We start from the raw sequence: 23,071 nt of genomic DNA, 5'->3' as shown, positions 1-23,071 counted from the left end.
CTCAGTAACTTCCCAGGGCTTCAAACCACATTTTTGGCGGAGAGTGAGCGGCAGCCCAACCCATCCAATCACGAGCAGCCTCTGCGGGCAGGCCCCACCCTCCGTGCTTTAAATCACAACACAGGAAGCTTCCGAGGACCAATCACGCACAGCCTTTGCAACAGATTACTACACGCTAATTCCCTACAGAGAACAGTCAGTTACCTTTTGCTTCCACAGGGCATTGCCAGGTAGGGAAGAACAACACAAATCTTCCTTTATTATGTTTGCTGCTGCTGTGGTGTTTGTGCCTCAGTACAAATTACTGTGAAGTTTTTTTTTTGTTTTTTGTTTTTTTTCTTAATAGCTAAAATGGGATTTGATTTTTAAATAGTACTTTTTCCTTTAGAAACCTGGTTAAAAGCTTTCGTTTGTTGAAAACTTGCCTAGGTTTGGCTCTTAGCTAATTTTAAAAATAATTAATCCCTGTACACCTTTAGTTCCTTTGTGGGGAAAGGGTCATTGTAGTAGCATAGCATGGGCTCAGCCTCTTCCTAAAAAGGTGATTTTAGGAAATCACTTCATCTTTTAAAATCACACTTTCATCTTATGCAAAATTTTAAAAAATGTCCTCAACCATATGGACGCTGTGAGAAAGTTCCTCACCAGTATATGCAAAAAACCCCAGCATAATGGAAAACATCATTGGCACTTAATATATTTGTTTTCCACCAATCACAGACTGACATACTGTTTTCTAATCTCTCAAAAACTTTTACTTTTAAATTCTATTTGCTACATAGAAAAATACTCTATCTGCTTAGATAATAAAACTTAAGTGGATAAAAGTCTATCCACACCTATAGAAAAGTATGCTGGGATCCCACTCCTGATTCCTTCCCTCTTGCTAAAATGTTTGTATTTTGTAGAATGTGAGGCCTAACAGGAGCCTAAACCTAGCCAAGAAGGTGACTTTGTGCAAATTAGAAAAAAGACACTCCCTCAGGGTGAACAAATTAAAGAGAGACATCCTCTGGTGCTTTGGCTAAAGCTGTAACCTTAAAAACTAAGTAGCTTTAACGACACCAAAAAGGAGCCTGGGTGGCTCAGTTGGTTGGGCATCTGACTCATGATTTTGGCTCAGGTCATGACCTCACTCACATTTGTGGGTTCAAGCCCCATGTCAGACTTTGTGCTGCCAGTGCAGAGACTGCTTTGGATCCTCTCTCCCTCTCCCCCACTCTCTCTCTCTCTCAAAAATACATAAACTTAAAATATATATATTATTGACCATATGACATATTACTGGAAAATCTACACTTTTTTCGCATAAGGAAAATTCTGTAAAATAATTAAGTCCTCTTTTACTTTCAATTTTACTAGTCTTAGGCTTTTGTTAGAAAACACCTTATGTCTGTGAATGATAAGGTTACCTCTTCTCAAAATTAGCTGGCCTGCAAAAAAAATTATCTATGATATTTTATGAAAATGTTTAAAGGGATAATTAAATAACTTAATAATATTGAAAGTAATTACAGTGTATTGTTCTTACCATGTCAAATTCTATGATATCTCTTAATCCAGAGATTTTAAACTTCCTTTAAAATATAACATTATTATTCAAAGCATACCAGTAAAATATGCAGGAATTTTTTTTTACTTCCTTTTTTACCAATACTGGGTAAAATGTAAGCTATTACTAAGACGTCTCAAGACAGAGACAACTTAACTCCATCTTGCAGCCACCTGCCCACCTATGGCCACATAGGAAGACACACTCTAGAAAAATGTTTCCTTTTTTAAGGAAGAAACAAAACAATATGAAACAAATAGCTTTAGAATGTTTGCATAAAGGATTAAAGAGGTAGGAAAAGGATTCTGGACCCTTTTCAGCTCTCCCATCTCACCACCTTGTTCTTAAGAAAATAAGGCAAGAAAAGAGAAAGGGTAAAGGTTTGGACAGCACCTTGCAGCAGGTTTCTCTTGATTTGAAATACAACGAAACTCAATCACTTAAAAAAAACAAGTACCATGCATCTATCGTTCTATTAAAAGCTATCTCCTTCAAGCATTAGGTTTTGTTTTCAACACAGTGATAGACACACACACACACACACGCGCGCGCGCGCACACACACACACACACAGGTATAAAATACACAACCAGATATATATGACAGACACACACATCCATAAACATATATATCACTCAAATCTGTGCATCAAACTCAGACTTTCAGAAAGAACTCTGGGGCTAAAATGAAGAGACATAATTTCTAGATGGAATGATATTCTAGTCCCCATAAAACAAGCCAAAATCTCTCCATTTGCTTACATGTTTTGGGTCTCTGGAATCCAGGCTATCTAGGGCTATTTGCAGGTCCTTGATCTCATTCTGCTTTTCAGCAATTTCTTGCCTTTGCTTTTCCATCTGTGTTTCGAGATCCACAACTTCTTGGCGTAACTTATTGAGAAGTTGTATCCTACTACCCAACTGCTTGAAAAGAAGATCTTTCTCTGCTTCTGAAATCTAATCCCCCACACACCCCAAAACAGAATTAACAGAGGATAGCAACAGTGATTTACAAGTTTAAAGACGATGATTTCTAAAATTCTAAAAGGTATTCTGTGCTCTACCAGTTTTTTAAATAAAAGTTAATGTAAAAGTCACCTAGGCATTCCATTCATCTTATACTTTTATGCTTATTACATGAGGAAAATCTCACTTTATAAAAGTTTATGAAAACTCATAATAGGTAAAAATGAAGTTGTCATTCAGTATAAGCAACTTGTAAATTATTAATAATAATAACCATAACATTAATGGTAGTTGACTTCGCCCTTACCCTTGTTACTAGCATGTCATCTAAATTAATAGTGTAATGAAAAATGTAGGCTTATATGTACTCATTTAAAATAATTTTTTTCAAGCACATTTTATAAGCATCCATGTATTTCAACATTATATACATTATTTACATCTATCAATCTATTTACATAAGCTCTGGCCAACATTTATTATAAAACATTCTTTTTTAATTAGTAAGCTCCTTCTTGATGGCTCCCTTCACCTCAGGTCCCACTTCCAATGCATTTTGAAGCCTGATCAGTTCACTGCTACATTTTGCTGACAATCAGTGTGCATTCTCTCCGCATCCACCGTCACCCTCCTGGTCCAAACCATTGTCATCTCTTGCCTGTACTCAACAACAGCCCCCTGAGACATGGGACACATCCCCATTCTTTCCATTTCCCTCACCCCATTTTGCTCTCATGCAGTAACCAGAGTAACCTCACAATAACACAAATAGGATTAGCCATTCTAACTTCCTAAAGTCCTTCAAAAGCTTCCCATTACATTCCGAATAAAATCCAAACCCCTTACCACAGCCTGTGAAACAGGTTATTTACTCTTTACCCTCATCTTCTGGAACACTCTCCCTCACTCCACGGAGCAATCTCTAGTGTCAAGGTCTTTGTGCACACTCTCACTTCTGCCTGGAATACCTGACCCCCTAACTCTGCCTCGCTGGCTCCTTGTCGTCCTTTGGGTTTCAGCCTAAATGTCACCTCCTCAGAGAGGCCTCTGTGGTCCTCACAATCTAAATTATATCTTTTTTACTGCCTCTCCTAATTTTCTATTTTGTTACTATAACACATTGTTAACTATATTATTTTTTTTCCTTTTTTTTTTTTTTTTTCTACTGTTCATTACCTATTTCCTATGCATGTGGGAGGGAAACATACCTGTTTTATTCATCACTCTGGGCCCAGCCCAGACAGGGACTAGCATATAGTAAGCTTCCAATAAACTTGAATCAATTTCTAGTTAGTATATAATTTTAAAATCACAATAGTGTATCTTTTAAAATAATCTACAATTTGAACTTCACATTCTTGCCTTACCTACTGTGGTATGAATGCAGTTACCATCATAATTTTGAAATACTGCTTTTTACAAGTTGCAAATAACTGAAACCTTTTACACACTGAAAAACTGTCAAAATACTTCCTTTTTAAGTTTCTCCCTGTGCAATCACATCATGGGTTTGAGCTGCTTACTTCTGCATGACAAACTTGCCGAGAGTGTATTAATTACTTCTTTTTGTTCACCATATTTTATATCATTGACATTTTTGCTGCTTGTGTTTGATAATGTTCATGTATAGTAGAGATGTCTTCTGACTCTTAACCTAGGTCCCAGGATCTTAAAGGTGGGTAGTGCTTAATCAGATTACAACAGATACAACAGGAAACAGCAACTTCCCTGGGTAAAGGAGACACTTTCCCATTGAACACGTATTTTTACATAAATTAGACGTCATTTACTTCTACGTACTTTACAGAACACTAATAGGATGTGATCATGGGTGGAAGGAAAATGTAATTGGAAAATGCTAGAACCAAAGCTGACTCTGAAAATTGTTACACCATAATTAATTAGGCAGCACTGATTTAAGATGTTTTACGTGGTTATGAAGGGAGAAAACCTTTAATATTTTGCATTTCCTCTTGCATTGCTACATTGCTTTTACATACTTTTTTAAGCTGTATTGCTTCTTCCAGTTGTTTAAATTCCTCAGTAGCTCTTAAAATTTGTTGTTCTGCCTTTTCTATTTCATCATGTAGTTCTGATAGTCGAGTTTGCGCTGCAAATTTAAAAACCATGCAGACAGACACAAGAAAAATCTTGAATTCTCAAATTTCTATGAGATTTTTTTCTTCACAATAACCACCTCCTCCCAATTAAATTGTCATTCTAGATCACAGAAATTTAAAAAAAGTAATTTCTTATGACAGTTTTCCTCTCAGTTAATCTCTAGTTTCATCATAGGCTATAGAACTATAATTGATAATTTGTAAAATTCTTAGCATTAAAGGGGCTTTACTTGCTATGTCCAATACTAAACTCTTTTGAGCAAATAAGGTTTTTATTGATAGATACACACTTCTTTGTCACTAAGTTATAATTAAGTTCAAGCTGTAACAAAAACCCTGTATTTGAGGTAATTACTTTATGATAGGGCTCAAAATCAAGAAATTCACCACTGAACACTCTTCCAGCTTGGGGTGGGGGTGATCTCCAATCAATTACTCTCTACCTCAAACTTCTAATTTCTCTGTCTCCTTCCCTTCCTATAAAACTGCCTCCTATAAAACCATGAGCCCCTTGAAGCTAGTCTACACAAATATCTGATTCATTTCTGCTTTCCTCTTCCAGAACTTTGTACAGAGTGTATGAGATGGATATCTCAGGTCTCTCTTCTCCCCTCTCCAAGTCAGCCTCTCTACTGGCCTTTCCTGTTTTCCATTTAGCTACCAACCAAGGAAAGATGAGCTACTCCACTGGATTGTTAAAGAGCCCCACCATGGACCATAATTACTAAGGGGATGCATAAACTCAGTTCTGCTTTCTGCTTCCGTATCCATGAAGCCCACCGAGTAAGTGGAGTTTGCCATTAGCAGGGTCTCTAAGTACCCTTTTGGATTGACTTCTTCCTCTTTGTGACTTGCCAGGAAGTGGTAAGATCCTTTCAATCGGATGTTTGGGGACAGGTTAGGAAGAGTCAGAAGCTGGTCTTAGGCCCAAGCCTGAGGAGGGTGCACTGATCCAGCTTATCCAAAGTACTGCTTTAGGTTTTGGCTACATGTATAGTAATCAGTTAAGTGTACTTGCTACAATTATGACCAATTAGCCTTTGAGTGTGCAGCTCCAATGGTGAGAAGGACCTGCTGGCCGGTCAAGATTTAAGCATTCTTGGATCCCCTGGACATACTGCCACCAAATTACTGTCAAGAACCCCATTCTTCAACGTCACAGGAATTATTAAAAAATAATTTGCTCCATGAATTACTACTTTTGTTTTAGGCTTTTCATGTAAACAACGCTACAGTAACCTTCAGCATGATTACTCAAAAGAATTGTAAAACGAAATTCGCCTATATATCCAATCTTTTTACATTTTTAAAGAATTTAAAATAACTTTTGTTAACCTGCACTTATTTTTTTTTCTTTGTCTTCCAGTTGTATGTCCAGTGGCATATGGGCTCTCAAGTTCACGTGCTCACTTTTGAGTTGTTCCCCTTCATCTGGCTCCATCCTTACGATCTTTATGGTCTGGGCATTTGGAATAATGTAACTCTCTGTAGTGAACATATTTCTCTTATATCTGGATTTGCCAATGTAGGGACTTTCATCTGGGGTTTTATCAATTTCGACATACTAAAAGCAAAATAAGTAAAGATTTATGGTTTAATAAGTAACTTCTAAGCAGCCAGGTAAAAAATATATACTTTTTTTTTTTTTATCTTACCTTTAACATACCAAAAAAGAACTAAAACAAAAAATGGTCTCAAGGTGTTCCTCTTCCCTCCCCAAAGAGTGGGTTTAGCTTGGTTGATTAAAGAACTGCCTACAGGTATGTGATTATTAGCATTGCTTAATCTCTCAAACCAGAAATTTCAGTGTTTTATTTTGGTTTCTTAGCTGATATGTAAGTAAAACCCCACCTAATAAATGGTAATAATTGACTTTTTTATGAAATAATATTACGATATTCATTGGAATCACAGATTCCCTTGGGGCTTTTTACCTTTTTTGGAGGCTGCTTTAACTTACTGAACCAAAAATTCACTGTTTCAAGCAAAATATGTTTACTCTGAAAGTGGAATGATTACTGATAAAGTCCTTTGAACATTTCTTTCCACCATCTGCCTCCCCCCACTCCACTCCCTGCTGGCTTCAACTGTGGATTACTAAGAAGTTTAACTCACCTCTGATGGATAATAATTTAGTGGCTCAAATTTGGCGTCAATTTTATAAAAGGCCAATTCCTGTTCCATCTCATACTGTTTTTGACACGCTCGCATTAGTTCCATGGTCTTCTGTTTTAGCTATGGTCCAATTTGATATGAAACAACATACAGTGTCAGTAAGTTAGTATACAAGTATGATGGTATGGCAAGTTCTAGTCATAGCTAATAATTAGATTGTTTTAAACCTCGCAGCAAATAGCAGAACACTCACAGCATTTTGTTTTCATTCTAAAGGATTATAAAGAATGCAATATAAAATTACCACTTCATAAGCGATCACATAAAAGACCTTTGAAGTTTATATGCTCTTTCAGGGTATAAAGATTTAATGAATAAAGATTTAACAACTCATCTAAATTTGCTTTATCCAAACGTGAAAATAATTCTGTATCAATTATTTTTATGTAATCTATTAAGTACCTGCTTCCAGACTTTCCAGTAATTAACACTAATTTATTTAACTTACTCTACAATTTTAATAGCAGCTTCAAATTATGGATGGAAATGATATTTGGGATTAATTACAAAGGAATCAGAAGAAGGAGTGAGAAGGAGGAAATTAAGAGACTGGTTTTAATTGTTGTACTGTTGTTGCTGTAGTATCTCAGTGTTCTGAACATTATTCTTTGTAATAGAGGATAAAAGATGTAAATAATGTCAATCAGATCCCAATATGTAATATTACATTTTTAATAAAATAATTCTACTATAATTACAGTTTACTTATTCTTAGAAATTTTTAGAGCTACAAGAAAAGAGATCATCCAATTTAATTCTCTGAAATATAAATAAAGAAATTGAGTCCTAGACTGGTGAGCTGACTTGTCAAAAGTTACACATGAGATTAGTGGCAGATGCTAAATATTTTATTAACTACCACTATGAGCCCCCTTTCCACTAAACCAATCCGGTGAGTTCATTTCAAAGGTCCGCTAAGTGATTTTTGTCTTTTTTATTTTTTGACAGGGTCTGATAGTAGTTACCAGACAAAAACATGCAGAAAAACTTCATTAATATAAAAATGCAAGCTGAAGAGAATAAGACATAAACAAACAGGAACATTTTACAAGGCCCAGGAAATCAAAGTCGTGCAGGATTTAGCTTACAGTCATCTCCTGATTATCCATCAAAATGGAAGTAAGGCTAACTGGGATAACAGGTAATCTTGATCAAGTACTCACTGTATGGGAGACACTGTGCTAAGCCTCTTTTACGTGTGCTGTCTCACTGAATCTTCACAACTACCCTATGAGATGATAAAGGCTGCACCAGGAGGCTAGATAACTTGCCCAATCGCACAACTTGTAGTGGAAGAGGCAGAGTTCAATTCCAAGTCTCCTGGATTTCAAATTCAGCACTCTGTCTGCTGCTGCAGGGTGTTCAGCTCATTACCCACATTGATGTTCTCACTGAATGCTCGCTCTTAAGTCCCTGAATCTCAAGAAGGCAACTCACAACCAACAGCATCAACTAATCTTGGGCTTCTCTTCCCAAAGAAAGATCATTGGCAGTAAGGCCCAAACAAAGGCAAATGTGACAGGATCCATGGACAATGTAGGGACTTGTCTCTGCAGGCAAATGATACATACTCTGTGCATCTTAAAATTACCTTTGTGTCTCTTATAGAGCTAGGCGTAGCATTTAGTAAGCATTCAATAAATGTCTGCTGAAGAAATGCATAAATGAGAGCAAATGAGGAGTCTAAGGCCCTGGAAAGTAAGGCTAGTTATGGTACTAGCTGTGGATAACCAAGAGTTGACTGCAGTTAACATATTTACCAATAAGAAAAATGATACAAATTCTTTCCTTCACAAATTCACAGTCCTATGTAAACATCAATTAAAAAAATTACACACACACACACACAAGCACATTTCTTGAGAAGGCAAGCCAGATTCAACACTTAAAATGTACATAAGCATATTAATACAAGGTATCATGCAAACCATGAAAAACACAGTATGCAATTCATCCCTGAAGGAACTACCTTTAAGGAAGAATAAAGAATCGGCAGAAAATGCTCTGCAAGAAACCAAGACAAGGGCTAAAAGGAGAAAAAAGCAGACAGAGACCATCACCTGGAGAACTTTAGGGAGTTAAGCTGTAGTTAAATAGAAGCTGCTCTTTACTGAAAACTTACCTTAGGAACATAATGTTATTAGAACCTGCACCATTCTTATATGGACACATTTTACCATCATTCTGACTAGGTTACAGATGTACCACCTTCCATTACCTATTAATTCAACTCAAATTATTTTCACCTGTATTACCTTACTTGGTCCTCACGACTCTGTGAGGCTGGCAGGACTTGCAAAAAGACAAAGAGTAATATTAACATTAAAGTTAATTAAAGTTAATATTTGTTGGTGGCAGGAGAAGGGGACTATTACAGTTTAAATGGCACCAGAAGTTTTACTTCATTGTCACTACATTTCTTTTATAGGCTAATTGACCTGCTACCTGAAGAATTACTTTATAAAACTGGAAAGCATTATACAACTAAAGAAAATATTATCACCAAACAGTCTGCAGAAGATAATGGAAAGTGTTTTTCAAAAGTAGGCTCTTAGAATAAGATCCAGAATTCTTTTTGTAACATAGTATAGTCTTTTGGAATAATGAAAGAAGAACAGGCAAATACATATGCAATACTCAACTCTCCAACAGCTAAACAAAAGTGAAATTAAAGCAATGAGATTCTACTTTTTTCCTATCCTATTTACACGTTCAAAATAATAATATCAAGTGGGGGATTAGGCTCTTTCACTCACTGCTATAGAAGTATAAAGCTGTTATAAGCTTTTAATGTTTACTAAAATTTAAGATGCAAATTACACAGTAATTCCACTTGTGATTTCTTTTAATTTTTTTAAAATTAAAGAAAGAGAGAGAATGAGTGGGGAAGATGGGCAGAGCGAGAAAGAGAGAGAATCTCAGGCACACTTCACGCTCTGTGTGGAGCCCAATGCTGTGCTTGATCCCACAACCCTGGGATCATGATCTGAACCAAAATCAAGAGCCAGATGTTCAACCAACTGAGCCACCTAGGTGCCCCTAAATTTTTTCTTGAACTCATAACCCCAAGACTCAGTCACATGCTCTACCAACTGAGCCAGTCAAATGCCCCAACTTGTAGTGATTTATACTAAGGAATTACTATTATGAATGCATACGAATATACACACATGGATTTTTCTCTGTATTATTGTTTCTAATAAAAAAGTGGAAGCAATCTAAATATTCATCAATAAGAGTAGGTTAAATTATGGAGTACCCATATAGTGGAACACAATACAGACTTTGAAAAAAATAGATTTGTGTGTACGTGTGTATGCACATGTGGGTATGTTTTTTTAACTTGGAGAGCTATGATATACATTGTTTTGTAAAGAATAAGATGCATAATCAAAAATACAGGAAGTTTCTTTTTTATCACACGATATTTAGAGGTACATATATTCAATTACATATACATTACATAATATTTTATAAGCATAGAAAACAAAAAGAATATATATTAACATCCAGGGAATAGGGAAGAGAAAGAGTGAAACCTTCATTGTCTACTGTATACATTTGTGTTGTCAAAATTTGTTATGATAAATATATAATAACTTTGTATGTAAATATGTTTTTAAATGGTTAATGGTAAAAATAACATAAGAGCAATGTCTTCTAGCCAAAAATAGTGAACAAAAGCCCAGCAAAAACTGTTGACAAATAACAAAACATTTATTCACAGCAAAACATAAAAAAGATCAGTAACTCAGGAAAATTTATTAAATGTTCATCAATATCAAGTCAAAGTCATACCATAGTAAGTATTGTTTTTTTATATATGTATTTTATTTTTAAGGTTTATTTTTTATTTTTAAGTAGGCTACATGCCCAACGTGGGGCTTGAACTCATGAACTCAAGATCAAGAGTCATGTGCTCTATTGACTGAGCCAGGCAGGCGCCCCTATATTTGTTTTTTGTTTTTAAGTTTATTTATTTATTTTGAGAAAGAGAGAGAGTGCATGTGCGCATGCTAATGGGAGAGTGGCAGAGAAAGAGGGAGAGAGAATCCCATGCAGGCTCCTTGCTGTCAGCATAGAGCCCAAAACAGGGCTTGAACTCACAAACTGTGAGATGATGAAATCAAGAGTCAGACACAACTGACTGAGAGACCCAGGTGCCCCTATATTTGTATTTTTTTTTAATTTTTTTAACATTTATCTTTATTTTTGAGACAGAGAAAGACAGAGCATGAGCGGGGGAGAGGCAGACAGAGAGGGAGACACAGAATCGGAAGCAGGCTCCAGGCTCTGAGCTGTCAGCACACAGCCCGACGCGGGACTCGAACTCATCAACTGAGAGATCGTGACCTGAGCTGAAATCAGACACTCAACCAACTGAGCCACCCAAGCACCCCCCTATATTTGCATTTTAAATACAAATGCTAAGTGGTGGCCCAAAGAGTGCACGGCTAAAATAAAACTGATCGTCACAAAAATTTCCAATGATTAGGTTAGGCATCGATCTACTCTATTATGAAATAAAGAGCAACAGATAGGTGTATAGTATAAAATTACTGGTAATTATCAGATTATTAATATCACATATGTCTCTCATGATGTCCTCCTGGTATATATCATCTTTTCTTTTTTTCTTTTTTAAGATTTTTCTAAAGTAATCTCTACACCCAGCATGGGGCTCAAACTCATAACCCCAAAATCAAGAATCACATGCTCTTCTGAATGAGTCAGCCAGGTGCCCCTGTATTATCTTTTTTCTCAGGCAAAGAAGAGCTCAAGAAGGAGGTAGTCAAGTATTCAGATTTGAAGAAATAACTTCCATCTCTACACAGAGGAGGAAACACTTTTCTTGCTAAAAACTTTAAGTGCGTAAGCAGAATTCTTGTCAACAAGTCATTCAAGCCAGCATGCCAATCTTGAAAAGGGGGGTGGTGCAAGAAAAAGATAAATGTATCAAGGATTCTACTAGTTATATGAGAAATCAAATACTCTAAATTATACACAGAGCAGAAAAAAGAATGGTCAAAAGAAAAAAAAAAAAGCAATAGCTATTTTTTTTTATAGAATCAAATTATCTGGGTTGAAAAAGCCTTTAAAGGTCATGTAGTCTGGGGTGCCTGGGTGGCTCAGTCGGTTAAGAGGCAAACTCTTGATTTCAGCTTAGGTCATGAACTTATGATCAGAAGGTGCCAGACCCAGAGACTTCAGAGGCCTTGAGTCCATGTTCCGTGAAGAATGGCCAAAGCAACAGGGGTGTCCAAGCTGGAGAAGAGGAGATCTAGCGAGCGATGAAAATTACCTTCGAGAGTCAGAGGACTGTTTTATGGAAGAGGGACTAGAGTTACTGACCCAGGTGCCAGAGAAAAATTTAAGAAATGGCAAATAGAATTATAAGAAAACAGTTTTTCATCTGGTAATAAAGAAGAAATTTCTAATAGCTGTCCTGAGATAAAATGTGGTAACTCTGGAATGTGATTGCTATCACTAAAACAGGCATATATGCTCAGGTTTTAGAGAAAAGAGAAAAAACATTAGATAGGGAGATGGACTAAATGACCTCTATTTTTTTGTTGGTTTTTATTTGTTTGTTTAAAGTTTATTTATTTTGAGAGAGACAGAGTTGGGGAGGGGCCAAGAGAGAATCCTAAGCAGGCTCCACCCTTGGCACAGAGCCCAATGCAGGGCTTGATCTCATGAACCGTGAGATCATGACCTGAGCCGAACCAAGAGTTGGACTCTCAGCTGACTGAGCCAACCAGGTGCCCTATAAGGCTGTCTAAATCTAATCTGTCTAAATCTCTTTTAAAATATCTTTTATTCCTGTTTCAACCATAAGGCCAAATTATATACAATTTAAACATTATAGATGTGCATAAATGGCAATTGGAAAGTGCTTTAAAATTCTGCCCCCCAGAATGTCAAGAGTTACCATTTTTCCCTATATATACTTGTACCATCATACATACTACTTATTAGCATCATACTTGATCTACTCTTTCACAGCCTGCTTTTTCCACATAGCAATATGTATTAGACATACTTCCACATCAGGACATACAGCCCTACCTCATTTTAGCAACACGAGTATTCTACCAGATGCATATCCACTGAGGAACAGGTTAGCTATTTTCAATAGTTTACTTATATAAACAATATTATAGCAAATGTCCACGTGTGTGTGTGTGTGTGTGTGTATAGGTACATATATAATATCTTCATACATTCTTGCTACCATTTCTACAAAATGCATTAGAAATGTGTGTTATATGTAAAACTATTATATGTAACATTTCCAATATGTAGAACATAGGCATGTCCATTTAAATTTGGATAATTTTGTCAATTTGCCTTTTTAAAATTTTTTATTATTTATTTATTTATTTATTTATTTTTCAGTTTCCTGGTTTTATTTTATTTATTTTTATTATGAAATTTATTGTCAAACTGGTTTCCATACAACACCCAGTGCTCACCCCAACAGGTGAGCACCCAATCACCCACCCATCACCCATCACCCACCCACCCCTCCCTCCCACCCCCCATAAACCCTCAGTTTGTTCTCAGTTTTTAGGAGTCTCTTATGTTTTGGTTCCCTCCCTCTCTAACCATTTTTTTTCTTCCCCTCCCCCATGGTATTCTGTTAAGTTTCTCAGGATCCACATAGAGTAAATGTTTATTTACTCTTGTGAGAGAGAGAGAGAGAGAGAGAGAGAGAGAGAGAGAGAGCGCACAAGCAGGGGAGGGGCAGAGAGAGAGGGAGACACAGAATCTGAAGCAGGCTCCAGGCTCTGACCTGTCAGCACAGAGCCCATCTGAAGTCTGAACTGAAGTCAGACACTTAACTGACTGAGCCACTCAGGCGCCCCTGTCAATTTGAAGTTTTTGCCAATGTATAGTCTCACCAACAATGTTGTTGTTGAAAACAAAATACATACATCTAGGGGCAGTCTGACTCCTCATAGTGGGGGGCTTCACTGTCCTCCTGTTTTGGATACCAGCTTCACATAATGCAGCCCAAGATAGTATTCATCTTTTGTGGAGCCATTTCACACAGTACACAGTTACCTACAACTTGTAAAACCTTTGCACAAATTTCTGTTAAACCACACCTTCCCCATTTTATGTCCAAGAAGTTTTGTTTTTAGACCCAAGGACAAAGAATTCTCTATCTCAAAAGAACATAGTCAAAGTAATGTAAAACATGGGCTTACCAATTCATTTTTCGTGTTTAGGTTACTCTCCAGCTCCTCATAGCTCTGTTTTTGTAACATGGCCTCCTCTTTCAGTGATTTGTTCAATTTATCTTGACTTTTAATTTCCTCAAGGAACCTTGTCTGTGCGCTCCGAAGCTCTTCAGTTTCCGTTGTCTTCTTTTCCAGGTCTCTTTCCAGTCTCTCTACCTCTTCTGCCAACACAAATGTAATAGTTTATTGAGCATTATATTTTCTACTTGAATAAAGGTAAGACTATCTCTCAAATAATAGCAAAAGAAGTCTTACAACAGTATAGGTACAATTCTACTTTGAAAACTATTCACTATGGTTTTGGGGGAAAAAAGACTATCTTGAGCTAGAAAGTGAATTATACTAAGAGGTAAGAAGGCATTATCATTTGGAAAACAATTTTAAAAGGTAACACTTTACTTCCAAGTATTTCATTCAATTAGTATGTTGGTAAATGAGGGTTTTTTTCCAGGTCTCCTACTAAAATACATGCAATATTTTATTTCATATTCGTAAGCATGTTTGTAAAATACTGTGTGATCTTAAAAATCATTCAAAGGCTTCCAACTATGCTTAGAATAGGATCCAAAACGCTTACATGAAGAACTGACAAAGCTCTTCATGATTTGGTCCCAAAGTCCCTCTCCAGCCTCATTGTCAAGTCCACCCCACTGCAGCCTTTCTGAAGTGACTCTACTCCTTCATATTTGTGATGGCTCTTCTTACCTGCGGGCTTTTATTCACACCTTTGCCTGGAACTTTCTTCCTCTATCTCCTACTGGCTTATTTTGTATCCTCTAGGTCTCGATTTTGGAAAATGTTTTGAGAAGCCTGCTCTGACTCGATCCTCTCCCCAGGTGTGATGTTTCCTAGGTATGCTCTTAGGTTACCCTGCATCTGTGCTGTGGCCTTCATCACCCAATGAGTTGTAAGATGTGATCAAATAGCTAGGCTGTCGGCCTTTCCCACTAAACCTTCGTAAAAGCAGAAACTGCATGTGTCTGGTTCACTACTGGATCCCAAGAGCCTTAAAGGCTCCTGATTAATATTCAAAGTCATATTCATAAGTAATTTAAACATTTGCCCGAAAACTGTATTTATATGATGACTTTCCTTTGCATTATTTATATTTTCAATGATTCCAAAACATAAACTCCAGGGTAACAAATATGGAGTTAAAATAAATAAATAAAAATGTGTCCTATTTCGCAAGCATGAGATCAAACGATATGAAACTGCTGTTTTCGTTAAGTCAAAATGGACTAACATCAATTTCAAATGATAGAACATAGACTCATTTCCTAATGCTCTGACATAACTATTTCATAACTATTTCTCTTTCTCTTCAAGCCTCCCATACTCCTTTCATTTTCTTTCTCAGCTGATGACCTCATATTCCACTGAGAAAACTTAGACCCCACCCCCCGGGAACTTTCTCATTTTCCTACCACCAAAGCAATAAAACTACTCACAACTGCACACATCTTTGCTCCCTTCTGATAAAGTGTCTCTCTTATCAAGAGACAATCTTTCCTCTTTTTCTCTGATCCCATCTTGGGCTGTAAGAATTGAGCCATGACTGTCTCTCCACTCCACTCCTGAATATTCTCGTTCTTTCTTTGGTTACTGCATTCAGTTCTGCCCATTTCCTGGTCTGGAAGCTATAGGTGAATAAATATATATATGTATGTGTGTGTGTGTGTATATATATATATATATATATACACACATATATATGTGTGTGTGTATATATATATATATACATATATATGTGTGTGTATATATATATATATATACACACATACATACATATATTTTTTTAACTGAAAAATTTAAATTTAAATGATTTAAAAAATCATTTATTAGGTATTAGGAGAGAGAAATTATGGGAGAAAATTTCAAATATTCACCCAAATGTCTCCCTTCCATTCACTCTTGGATCTATATAATCTAGCATTTTTCCAACCACTCCTTATATGTTGCCCATCTAAAGCACTTCTCTGTGCTCATCTTATTTTCTCTTTATGTCTTAGCAACATTCAACGTAGCTGACCACTTCCTCTCATGAAATCTTGGGGTTTTGCAACCCACTACTTCCTGGGTTTCCCCTTACCTTGTTGGCCTCTCTTAGTCTTCTTAGGTGGCTCACCTTCTTGCTCCTCCCAAAGCCTGTCTGAGTGAGCCAATCAATTCCAGTGGGATTAAATTCTGTTATGCTGACAAACAATATCTCTAGGACAGATCTCTTTGAACTTCAGATGCACATTTCCAACCTTCTTCTTGGTTGTCTCACAGCCATTCAAACTCAGCATTCTGAATTCTCCCTTTTTTATGTACAATATCACCAATCGAATCACTTACTTAAGCCAGAAGCCTGGGAAATATCCAATTCATTAGAAAATGTTGCTAATTCTACCTCCAAAACTGATCTGTCTATTCCACATCCACCACCTAAATACAAGCCACCATTTCTAGCCTAGATTACCATAATAGCCTCTGAACAAGTCCTTTTATCTCCATTTACCTTGTTCTAAATCAATCTCCATCTTGCATTAAAAATCATCTTTAAAAAAAATTTTAGTTCCAGTATTTTTTTTTTAATGTTTATTTATTTTTGAGAATGAGAGAGAGAAAGCAAGCATGAGCAGGGGAGGGGCAGGGAGAGAGGAGGACAGAGGATCTGAAGCAGGATCTGCGCTAACAGCACAGAGCCCGATGCGGGACTCGAACTCACGAACCCTGAGACCATGACCCGAGCCGAAGTCAGATGCTCAACCAACTGAGCCACCCAGGCGCCCATCCAGTATTCTTAACATACAGTGTTATATTAGTTTCAGGTATACAATATAGTGATTCAACAATTCTACACATTACTCAGTGCTCTCATCATGCTAAGTGTACTCTAAAAATAATCACTAATATATAAACTGGATTGTGTCCCACTGCTGCCTAAAAATTCTCAATTGCTTCCCATTGCCCCTGAAACAAAATCCAAACCCCAAGGCCCTGTGTCATCTCATGCCTCCCCCCATCTCTCCCAACTTTTGCTTGAGCGACTCTGCAGTCGTCTTGATCTTCCAGTTCCTTAATTTACCAGGGTCTTTCCAGCCTGAGAGTGCAAGCAAGCTGTCCTCTCCTTGAATGCCTTTGTTTACATGTCTAATCCTCTCCTGCCTCTGCCTTCTGCTTACAGGTCACTTCCTCAGAGAGCCAAACCTTTCCATCACTTTACCCAAAAGCGTGTCCTCCTCTGTTATTTTACCTGAGTTTGCTCACTTTTTGTCTGTCTTTTCCACTACAACACAAGCTGCCTGAAGGCCAGTACCAATATCTTGTTCACCATTGTATCCTCGGTGTCGGACAGAGTGCCTGGCTCACAGTACGTGCTCAATGAATATTTGCCAAGTCTTAATAATGTTAATGTACAATTGTTGTATAATGATGTCAATTGATTTATGATGCATTTTCCACGCAAATTGTAATAGCATTATAAAGTTCATACGTCAATATATTTTTCTGGATAACTCCTGCAAATAAATTCCTCCCCCCCCCAAATTTAGTTTTTTAAAAATGTCACCTTACCTAAACTGAATCTCTCAAAAGCTTCCTGTCTGTCCTGAGTAGTTACTGGCTGACCTTCCAGACTTTCTAATGAGCGAAGGTGAAAAATGGTAAACTGGATGTAATGAGGAAGGGCCACAACTGGATTTTCAAGTAGGATCAGAGAAGTCAAATCTTGTAGTGGTTTCAACTTGCTTACATCTTGGAGCTGAAATGATATATAACATTAGTATTAGTATAAGTTAATTTTAAAATAAAAACATACCCAAGGAAGTAAGAAATCAAGAAAATTGCTATCAGCATGGCAAGGAACCCATGGTCCTATGCATAGAACCCATTATCCAAAACTGGTGTGAGGGGAGGAACAGAAAGGGAGTATCTGAGTATCTAGAGTATATCAGAGGAGTATTAGGCATTTTCCATATACCATTTCATTCATGATTCCTCACAATAACCTATGATATAAACACCACCTTAATTTTGGAGATGAAGAAACTGAGGTTCAAAGAAGTTCAATAACTTGCCCAAAGCTCAGAGCTTACAAATGAACAAAACAGGATCTGAATTCCAGTCTGTGTAACTTAAAACCTATTATCTTTTCACTGTACTGACTGAACACATCAAAAATATAAATGGCTATAAAAAAAGATTTTGGCAAATCTTCAGATAACGGTTACAACTGATAGTTAAAATAAATAAGAATATGGAGGGCTACTCACATTTTTGAAGTATGATTTTTATGTTTATCCAAAGAGGATTTTAAAAGGTTGAGAAACACTATTTAAAAAAAAAATTTGTTAACGTTTGTTAATTTTTTGAGAGAGAGTGTGAGCATGACCAGGGAAGGAGCAGAGAAAGAGGGAGACAGAATCTGAAGCAGGCTCCAGGCTCTGAACTGTCATCACCGAGCCTGATGTAGGGCTGGAACCCACAAGCCGTGAGATTATGACCTGAGCCAAAGTCATATGCTTAACTGACTGAGCCACCCAGGCGCTCCGAGAAACACTATTTTTAATAGCTAGTACAAATAAATCTCCTCTCACAAGTGAATGTGTATCACTCTTACTGATGTCAATGTCAAATATAAACTGGGATGAAAAAGTCATGGAAAATTAGAAATGATGATAAATACTTATTGAATGATTTTCCTGTTAACATCAGCTGACACCAAATCCTATCTGAAAATCAACTACTTTGAGAAGTATTTTTAGCAAATTTTAGATTCATGGCTCCCACTTTCCATCACTCCATGAGCCACAAGAGCTCCAAAGTGATGCTGTGCAACATAGTACAGGGCTTGGGCTCTTCTGAGGCTGTTGGGCTGTTGCAGTGAAATGGCACAGAGTCATCTTACCACAACTTTATAAAAGGTGAAATAAAAAAGCATAGACAATGTGAACTGCACCGCAATTAAACAAATGTTGATTATCATTATTGGCTTCCATTGGTGAAGGTTTAAGGAATACAACCCTAAGAGTTATTTAGTGTTCTAAAGTTTTTAAAGCATTTTCACATCTATCATTTTATCTGAGCCCCATAACACGCCGGTAAGGAAAGAAGGCAGGGCAGAATTTGTTTTTTTTTCAATTTAAACAATGAGTTTTAGGCAGATAAAGGGATTTTCCAAGGTCACAGAAGGCAGGTCTAGACCCATATTAGAAGGCACAGCTTTCTTTTTTTTTTTTAATGTTTATTTATTTTTGAGAGACAAAGAGAGAAAGTGTGTGAGCAGGGGAGCAGCAGAGAGAGAGAGAAAGAAAGACACAGAATCTGAAGAGGCTCCAGGCTCTGAGCTGTCAGCACAGAGCCCCACGCGGGGCTCGAACTCACAAGCCATGAGATCATGACCTGAGCCGAAGTCGGAAGCTTAACTGACTGAGCCACCCAGGCGCCCCAGAAGGCACAGCTTTTATTGTCTATTCTATGACTGATGTTCTTTAAATTAGGCATGATTGTTCCTCATTTTAATATAAATTTAAGTAAATCAATGTTTTTACTTAACAAATACATATTGAACACCTGTGTAAATGTCAGAAGAAAATAATAAATTATACTCCAAAGAAAAATATACAGGATTATCAGATTGTGTGAGCCATGATAACAAAGTTGTCCTAATATAAAGAGCTAGTGATTAACCTTCTACAACACCTGACATTATAATCGAGCTTAATTTGTAAGTCTGAAAAAAACAACAGTGACCTGGATTTTGTTCTGTTCCTGACATTCAGTGACCTGGATTTTGGCCCACGTTGTGTGACTCAACCCAAAAATGGAAAAAAGACTATGCTATCTGATAGTATTATAAAAATAATCCCTTTACTGCCTCCTTAAAAAAAGTTTTCTGAGGCTCAAATGAAATGGTAGATGCAGAAATCCTAAGAGGCCAACTCTCAGTTACCATGGAACTTTGCACAACCAGAAAGGCCTATATGTATTTACCCTGGAGAGTCCTTGATTATGCCTGAATTTGATATCTGGTCACAGGACCAAGAACCTTGAAAGAAGAAATCTCATTTTTTTTTAAAAAAACTTAGATTTTAACTTTTTTTTCCACAAGTCTAAAAATTTGAAAAACATCCTTGCTACTCTGAATAACTTACCGATGATATCTTGTTGCCTTTCAGATTGAGGATTCTCAAAGATTTTAACTTCTTCCCTAACCATATTGGGATATGTTCAATTTCATTTCCTGCAAGGTTTAGCTTTTGCAAATTATGCATATTTTCTATGCCTTCAATTTTGCTGGAAAAAATAAAATCAAATTTAGTAAATATAATGATACAGTGCTTCCCTTGTATGTTTAGAATAAATTGCCTTGGTTTTATGTGGGGTTAATTTTCGTAATTAAAATGTTAACCCTTTTTATAAATGAGAAACAAACAAAAAGTGGCTGAAAAGAAATTGATCAGAACAGTTAAGCTGCCAACTCTTCATTACTGGGTCAGGAATCCTACGTATCTTACTATCAAACTTTAGGATCCCACAATACAGAAAAGAGTCTGTCCGTGGCATTCTAATCACTGTGAGAAGTACTAGTGGGAAGCTAGAGGAGAGCTGAAAATCTCGAGCACACACACGCTATGCCAGCAAGATATGGCTGCCATTTTGAACTTGTGGCCTCCCTAAAACAACACTACATTTATGAACATAAATATTTCAGTCAGAATATTTAAATCAATAAAGCATCACTCACACTGAGGAATTTTCACTGATGAAACATTTTCCCAACTGAATTGTCAAATTAATTTCTTGGTAAGTTTTCTATATGGGCAAATATTTCCAAGCTTTTATATCTTCATTTTCACTTTATTGAAATTGCTTTCATTACGATCAATTATTTTTTATATAAACCTTATGTTAAGGATTTAACTCATTAATCGCGTTTTTTCCCCCATTCCATTTTTGCTGTATTAGAGCCTCTGCTACTGTTAGTTGTTTTATTTTGTTGGCCACTGTATCTACCAAGTCTAAGGCAGGGCGAAGTATATAAAGCTTTTCAAGATTTGACAATTGCATCCTTTAGTTTATAACAGGTTTTCTATGTGTATTTTTTTTGCCACTGCCAGTTTTATTATGTTTCTTTCTCACAGTAATATATACTATGAAGTGGAAACATGACTGAGAGTGTATTTCTTAGAGCAATAAACAAAAACTTCAGGATAAACACATAGGATCAAAACACATTGGAATATCTTTAGGATCAAAATGATAGGGTTAAAACACTGCCTCCTGTCAACTTTCTTAATGTAATAAGGCAGTGGATCAAAGACTCTACCTGTGAAAACTTCCTGTCAAAAACAGAATTAAGATAAAACTTGGTACTCCTGTATCTCCTTGGATAACGCTAGAAAGACATTATTCTGCACTTTAGTAACGCCAAAACACAAAAGCAGTTCTATGTGAAGCACTAGGCTAGCAATGAATGGGGATCCAGGTGTCTGCTATTTCAAAGGACCCTTTCAATTCAGTAATGTGAGTGGCATTAATCTCTCTACCAAAGACAACCCTGCAATGCTACCTAAAGTAGTACTTACTTACCAGATTTTGTTATATGATAAGTTGAGTTCACGTAATTTTACCAGCTTGTCCATCTTCTCAATCTTCCCTATTATATTATAGCTGAGATTCAGTACTTCAAGTTTAACACATTTTTCCAAATTTTCAATATACTAATTGGAAACAAATGAATACTTTAGACAACAGATTCTTTGACATAAAGTGCACCATGTATGTATGTGCATCGGGGGCTGTTTTGATCAGTCGCCAGAAAATAATAAACCCTTACTGCTCTCCTGGACAATCCCTTGGTACGGGATTCCTTTGACCAGGAATAGCAGCTCTCCCCAAACTTTCCTTGCCCTTCGACAGACAACACTTCCTATGTACTGAGACACTCAAGACTGTCCACCAAGAATTCCACCTCAACTTTTCTATCCCTCTCCCTCTTCTCCTTCTTTCTTCAAAGTTCAGCTAGGTACGTACACTCTTGCATCATCTCATCTACCCCCCTCCCCCCACCCCATGCTCTTGCATCTTCAATCTCTATCTCTCCTGGATCAAATTTAAAAAGTCACTCTTCAGAGGCACCAGGGTGGCTCAGTCAGTTGAGTGTCCAACTCTTGATTTTGGCTCAGGTCGTGATCTCAAGGTTCATGGGCTCGAGCCCCACATCAGGCTCTGCATGGACAGCTTGGAGCCTGCTTGGGATTCTCTCTGTCCCTCTCTCTCTCTCTCTCTCTCTCTCTCTCTCTCTGCCCTCCCCCTACCCCCCGGCTCCCTATCTCTCTCTCTCTCAAAATAAATAAGCTTTTTTGAAAAGTCACTATTCAAAAGACAGCTATTATGCAGTTACTACATACCAGATACAGCACCAGGCAATGGATACCAATGAACTAGACCATCCCCCCTGCTGCAGGAGCCTTTTTTTGACAGGCTCAGTCTCCTCTGTATAAAGCAAATCACCTCGCGCTGAACCTGTTTTCCTATCAAGCTATCATTTTATCTCCTTTATTTGTGACCACGTCCTCACAAGAGTTGTGTACATTTGTTCATTCTGCTTTCCATTTACTCTTACTCTATTGATAAAGCAGTATATCTTCTGCCTTTACTAGGTAATCAAATAGTTCTAAGACTGCCATTCATTCATCCATTCTACACATATTTCTCAAACATGGATTATGTGCCAGGAACTGTTCTAGGTACTGGAAATACAGTGCTGAATAAGGAAACCAAAGTCCTTGTTTTCATTCGCGGAGAAAGCCAGTAAAGAAATAAACAACATTTTCAGACGTTGAAGCATATTCACAAGAAAAGAAAGATAACGTGACATGACAGCATGCAAGGCATCCAGAGGGCAGATCTGTCTGCTGTGTTCACTGTGATAGCATAAATGCCTGGCACATAATGGGCACTGAATAAATACTCGGTGACTGAAAGAATGAGGAGTCACTGAGAAGGGAGTTAATTGCAACT

The 23,071-nt window shown here is 37.1% G+C and overlaps 1 protein-coding gene and 1 long non-coding RNA gene across 10 annotated transcripts in view; one reads left to right on the top strand and one right to left on the bottom strand.

Annotated features, from left to right (window-relative positions):
- CNTRL (centriolin) overlaps window positions 1-23,071 on the bottom strand; it is an 83,710-nt gene that overhangs the window by 46,879 nt on the left and 13,760 nt on the right. For 4 of the 9 annotated variants that reach the window (XM_043565440.1, XM_043565445.1, XM_043565442.1 and 1 more), the window contains 10 exons: window positions 21,638-21,768; window positions 20,200-20,341; window positions 17,621-17,807; window positions 14,027-14,220; window positions 8,782-8,838; window positions 6,753-6,872; window positions 5,973-6,201; window positions 5,172-5,294; window positions 4,518-4,627; window positions 2,314-2,508 (listed from right to left, as the gene is read on the bottom strand). In XM_043565440.1, the coding sequence (XP_043421375.1) occupies window positions 2,314-2,508; window positions 4,518-4,627; window positions 5,172-5,294; window positions 5,973-6,201; window positions 6,753-6,872; window positions 8,782-8,838; window positions 14,027-14,220; window positions 17,621-17,807; window positions 20,200-20,341; window positions 21,638-21,768 (1,488 nt within the window). The remainder of the gene's footprint in view (window positions 1-2,313; window positions 2,509-4,517; window positions 4,628-5,171; window positions 5,295-5,972; window positions 6,202-6,752; window positions 6,873-8,781; window positions 8,839-14,026; window positions 14,221-17,620; window positions 17,808-20,199; window positions 20,342-21,637; window positions 21,769-23,071) is intronic. The other 5 variants (XM_043565447.1, XM_043565446.1, XM_043565448.1 and 2 more) reach the window with 4 other exon arrangements.
- LOC122474531 lies at window positions 127-9,631 on the top strand. The gene is made up of 3 exons (XR_006294929.1): window positions 127-230; window positions 5,295-5,501; window positions 6,004-9,631. It is a non-coding gene; the product is annotated as an uncharacterized LOC122474531 (long non-coding RNA).

This window comes from Prionailurus bengalensis, chromosome D4, assembly GCF_016509475.1.
Source record: "Prionailurus bengalensis isolate Pbe53 chromosome D4, Fcat_Pben_1.1_paternal_pri, whole genome shotgun sequence".
NCBI lineage: Eukaryota > Metazoa > Chordata > Mammalia > Carnivora > Felidae > Prionailurus > Prionailurus bengalensis.
Note: the sequence above shows the minus strand (reverse complement) of the source record. Positions and strands in the feature narration are given on the sequence as shown.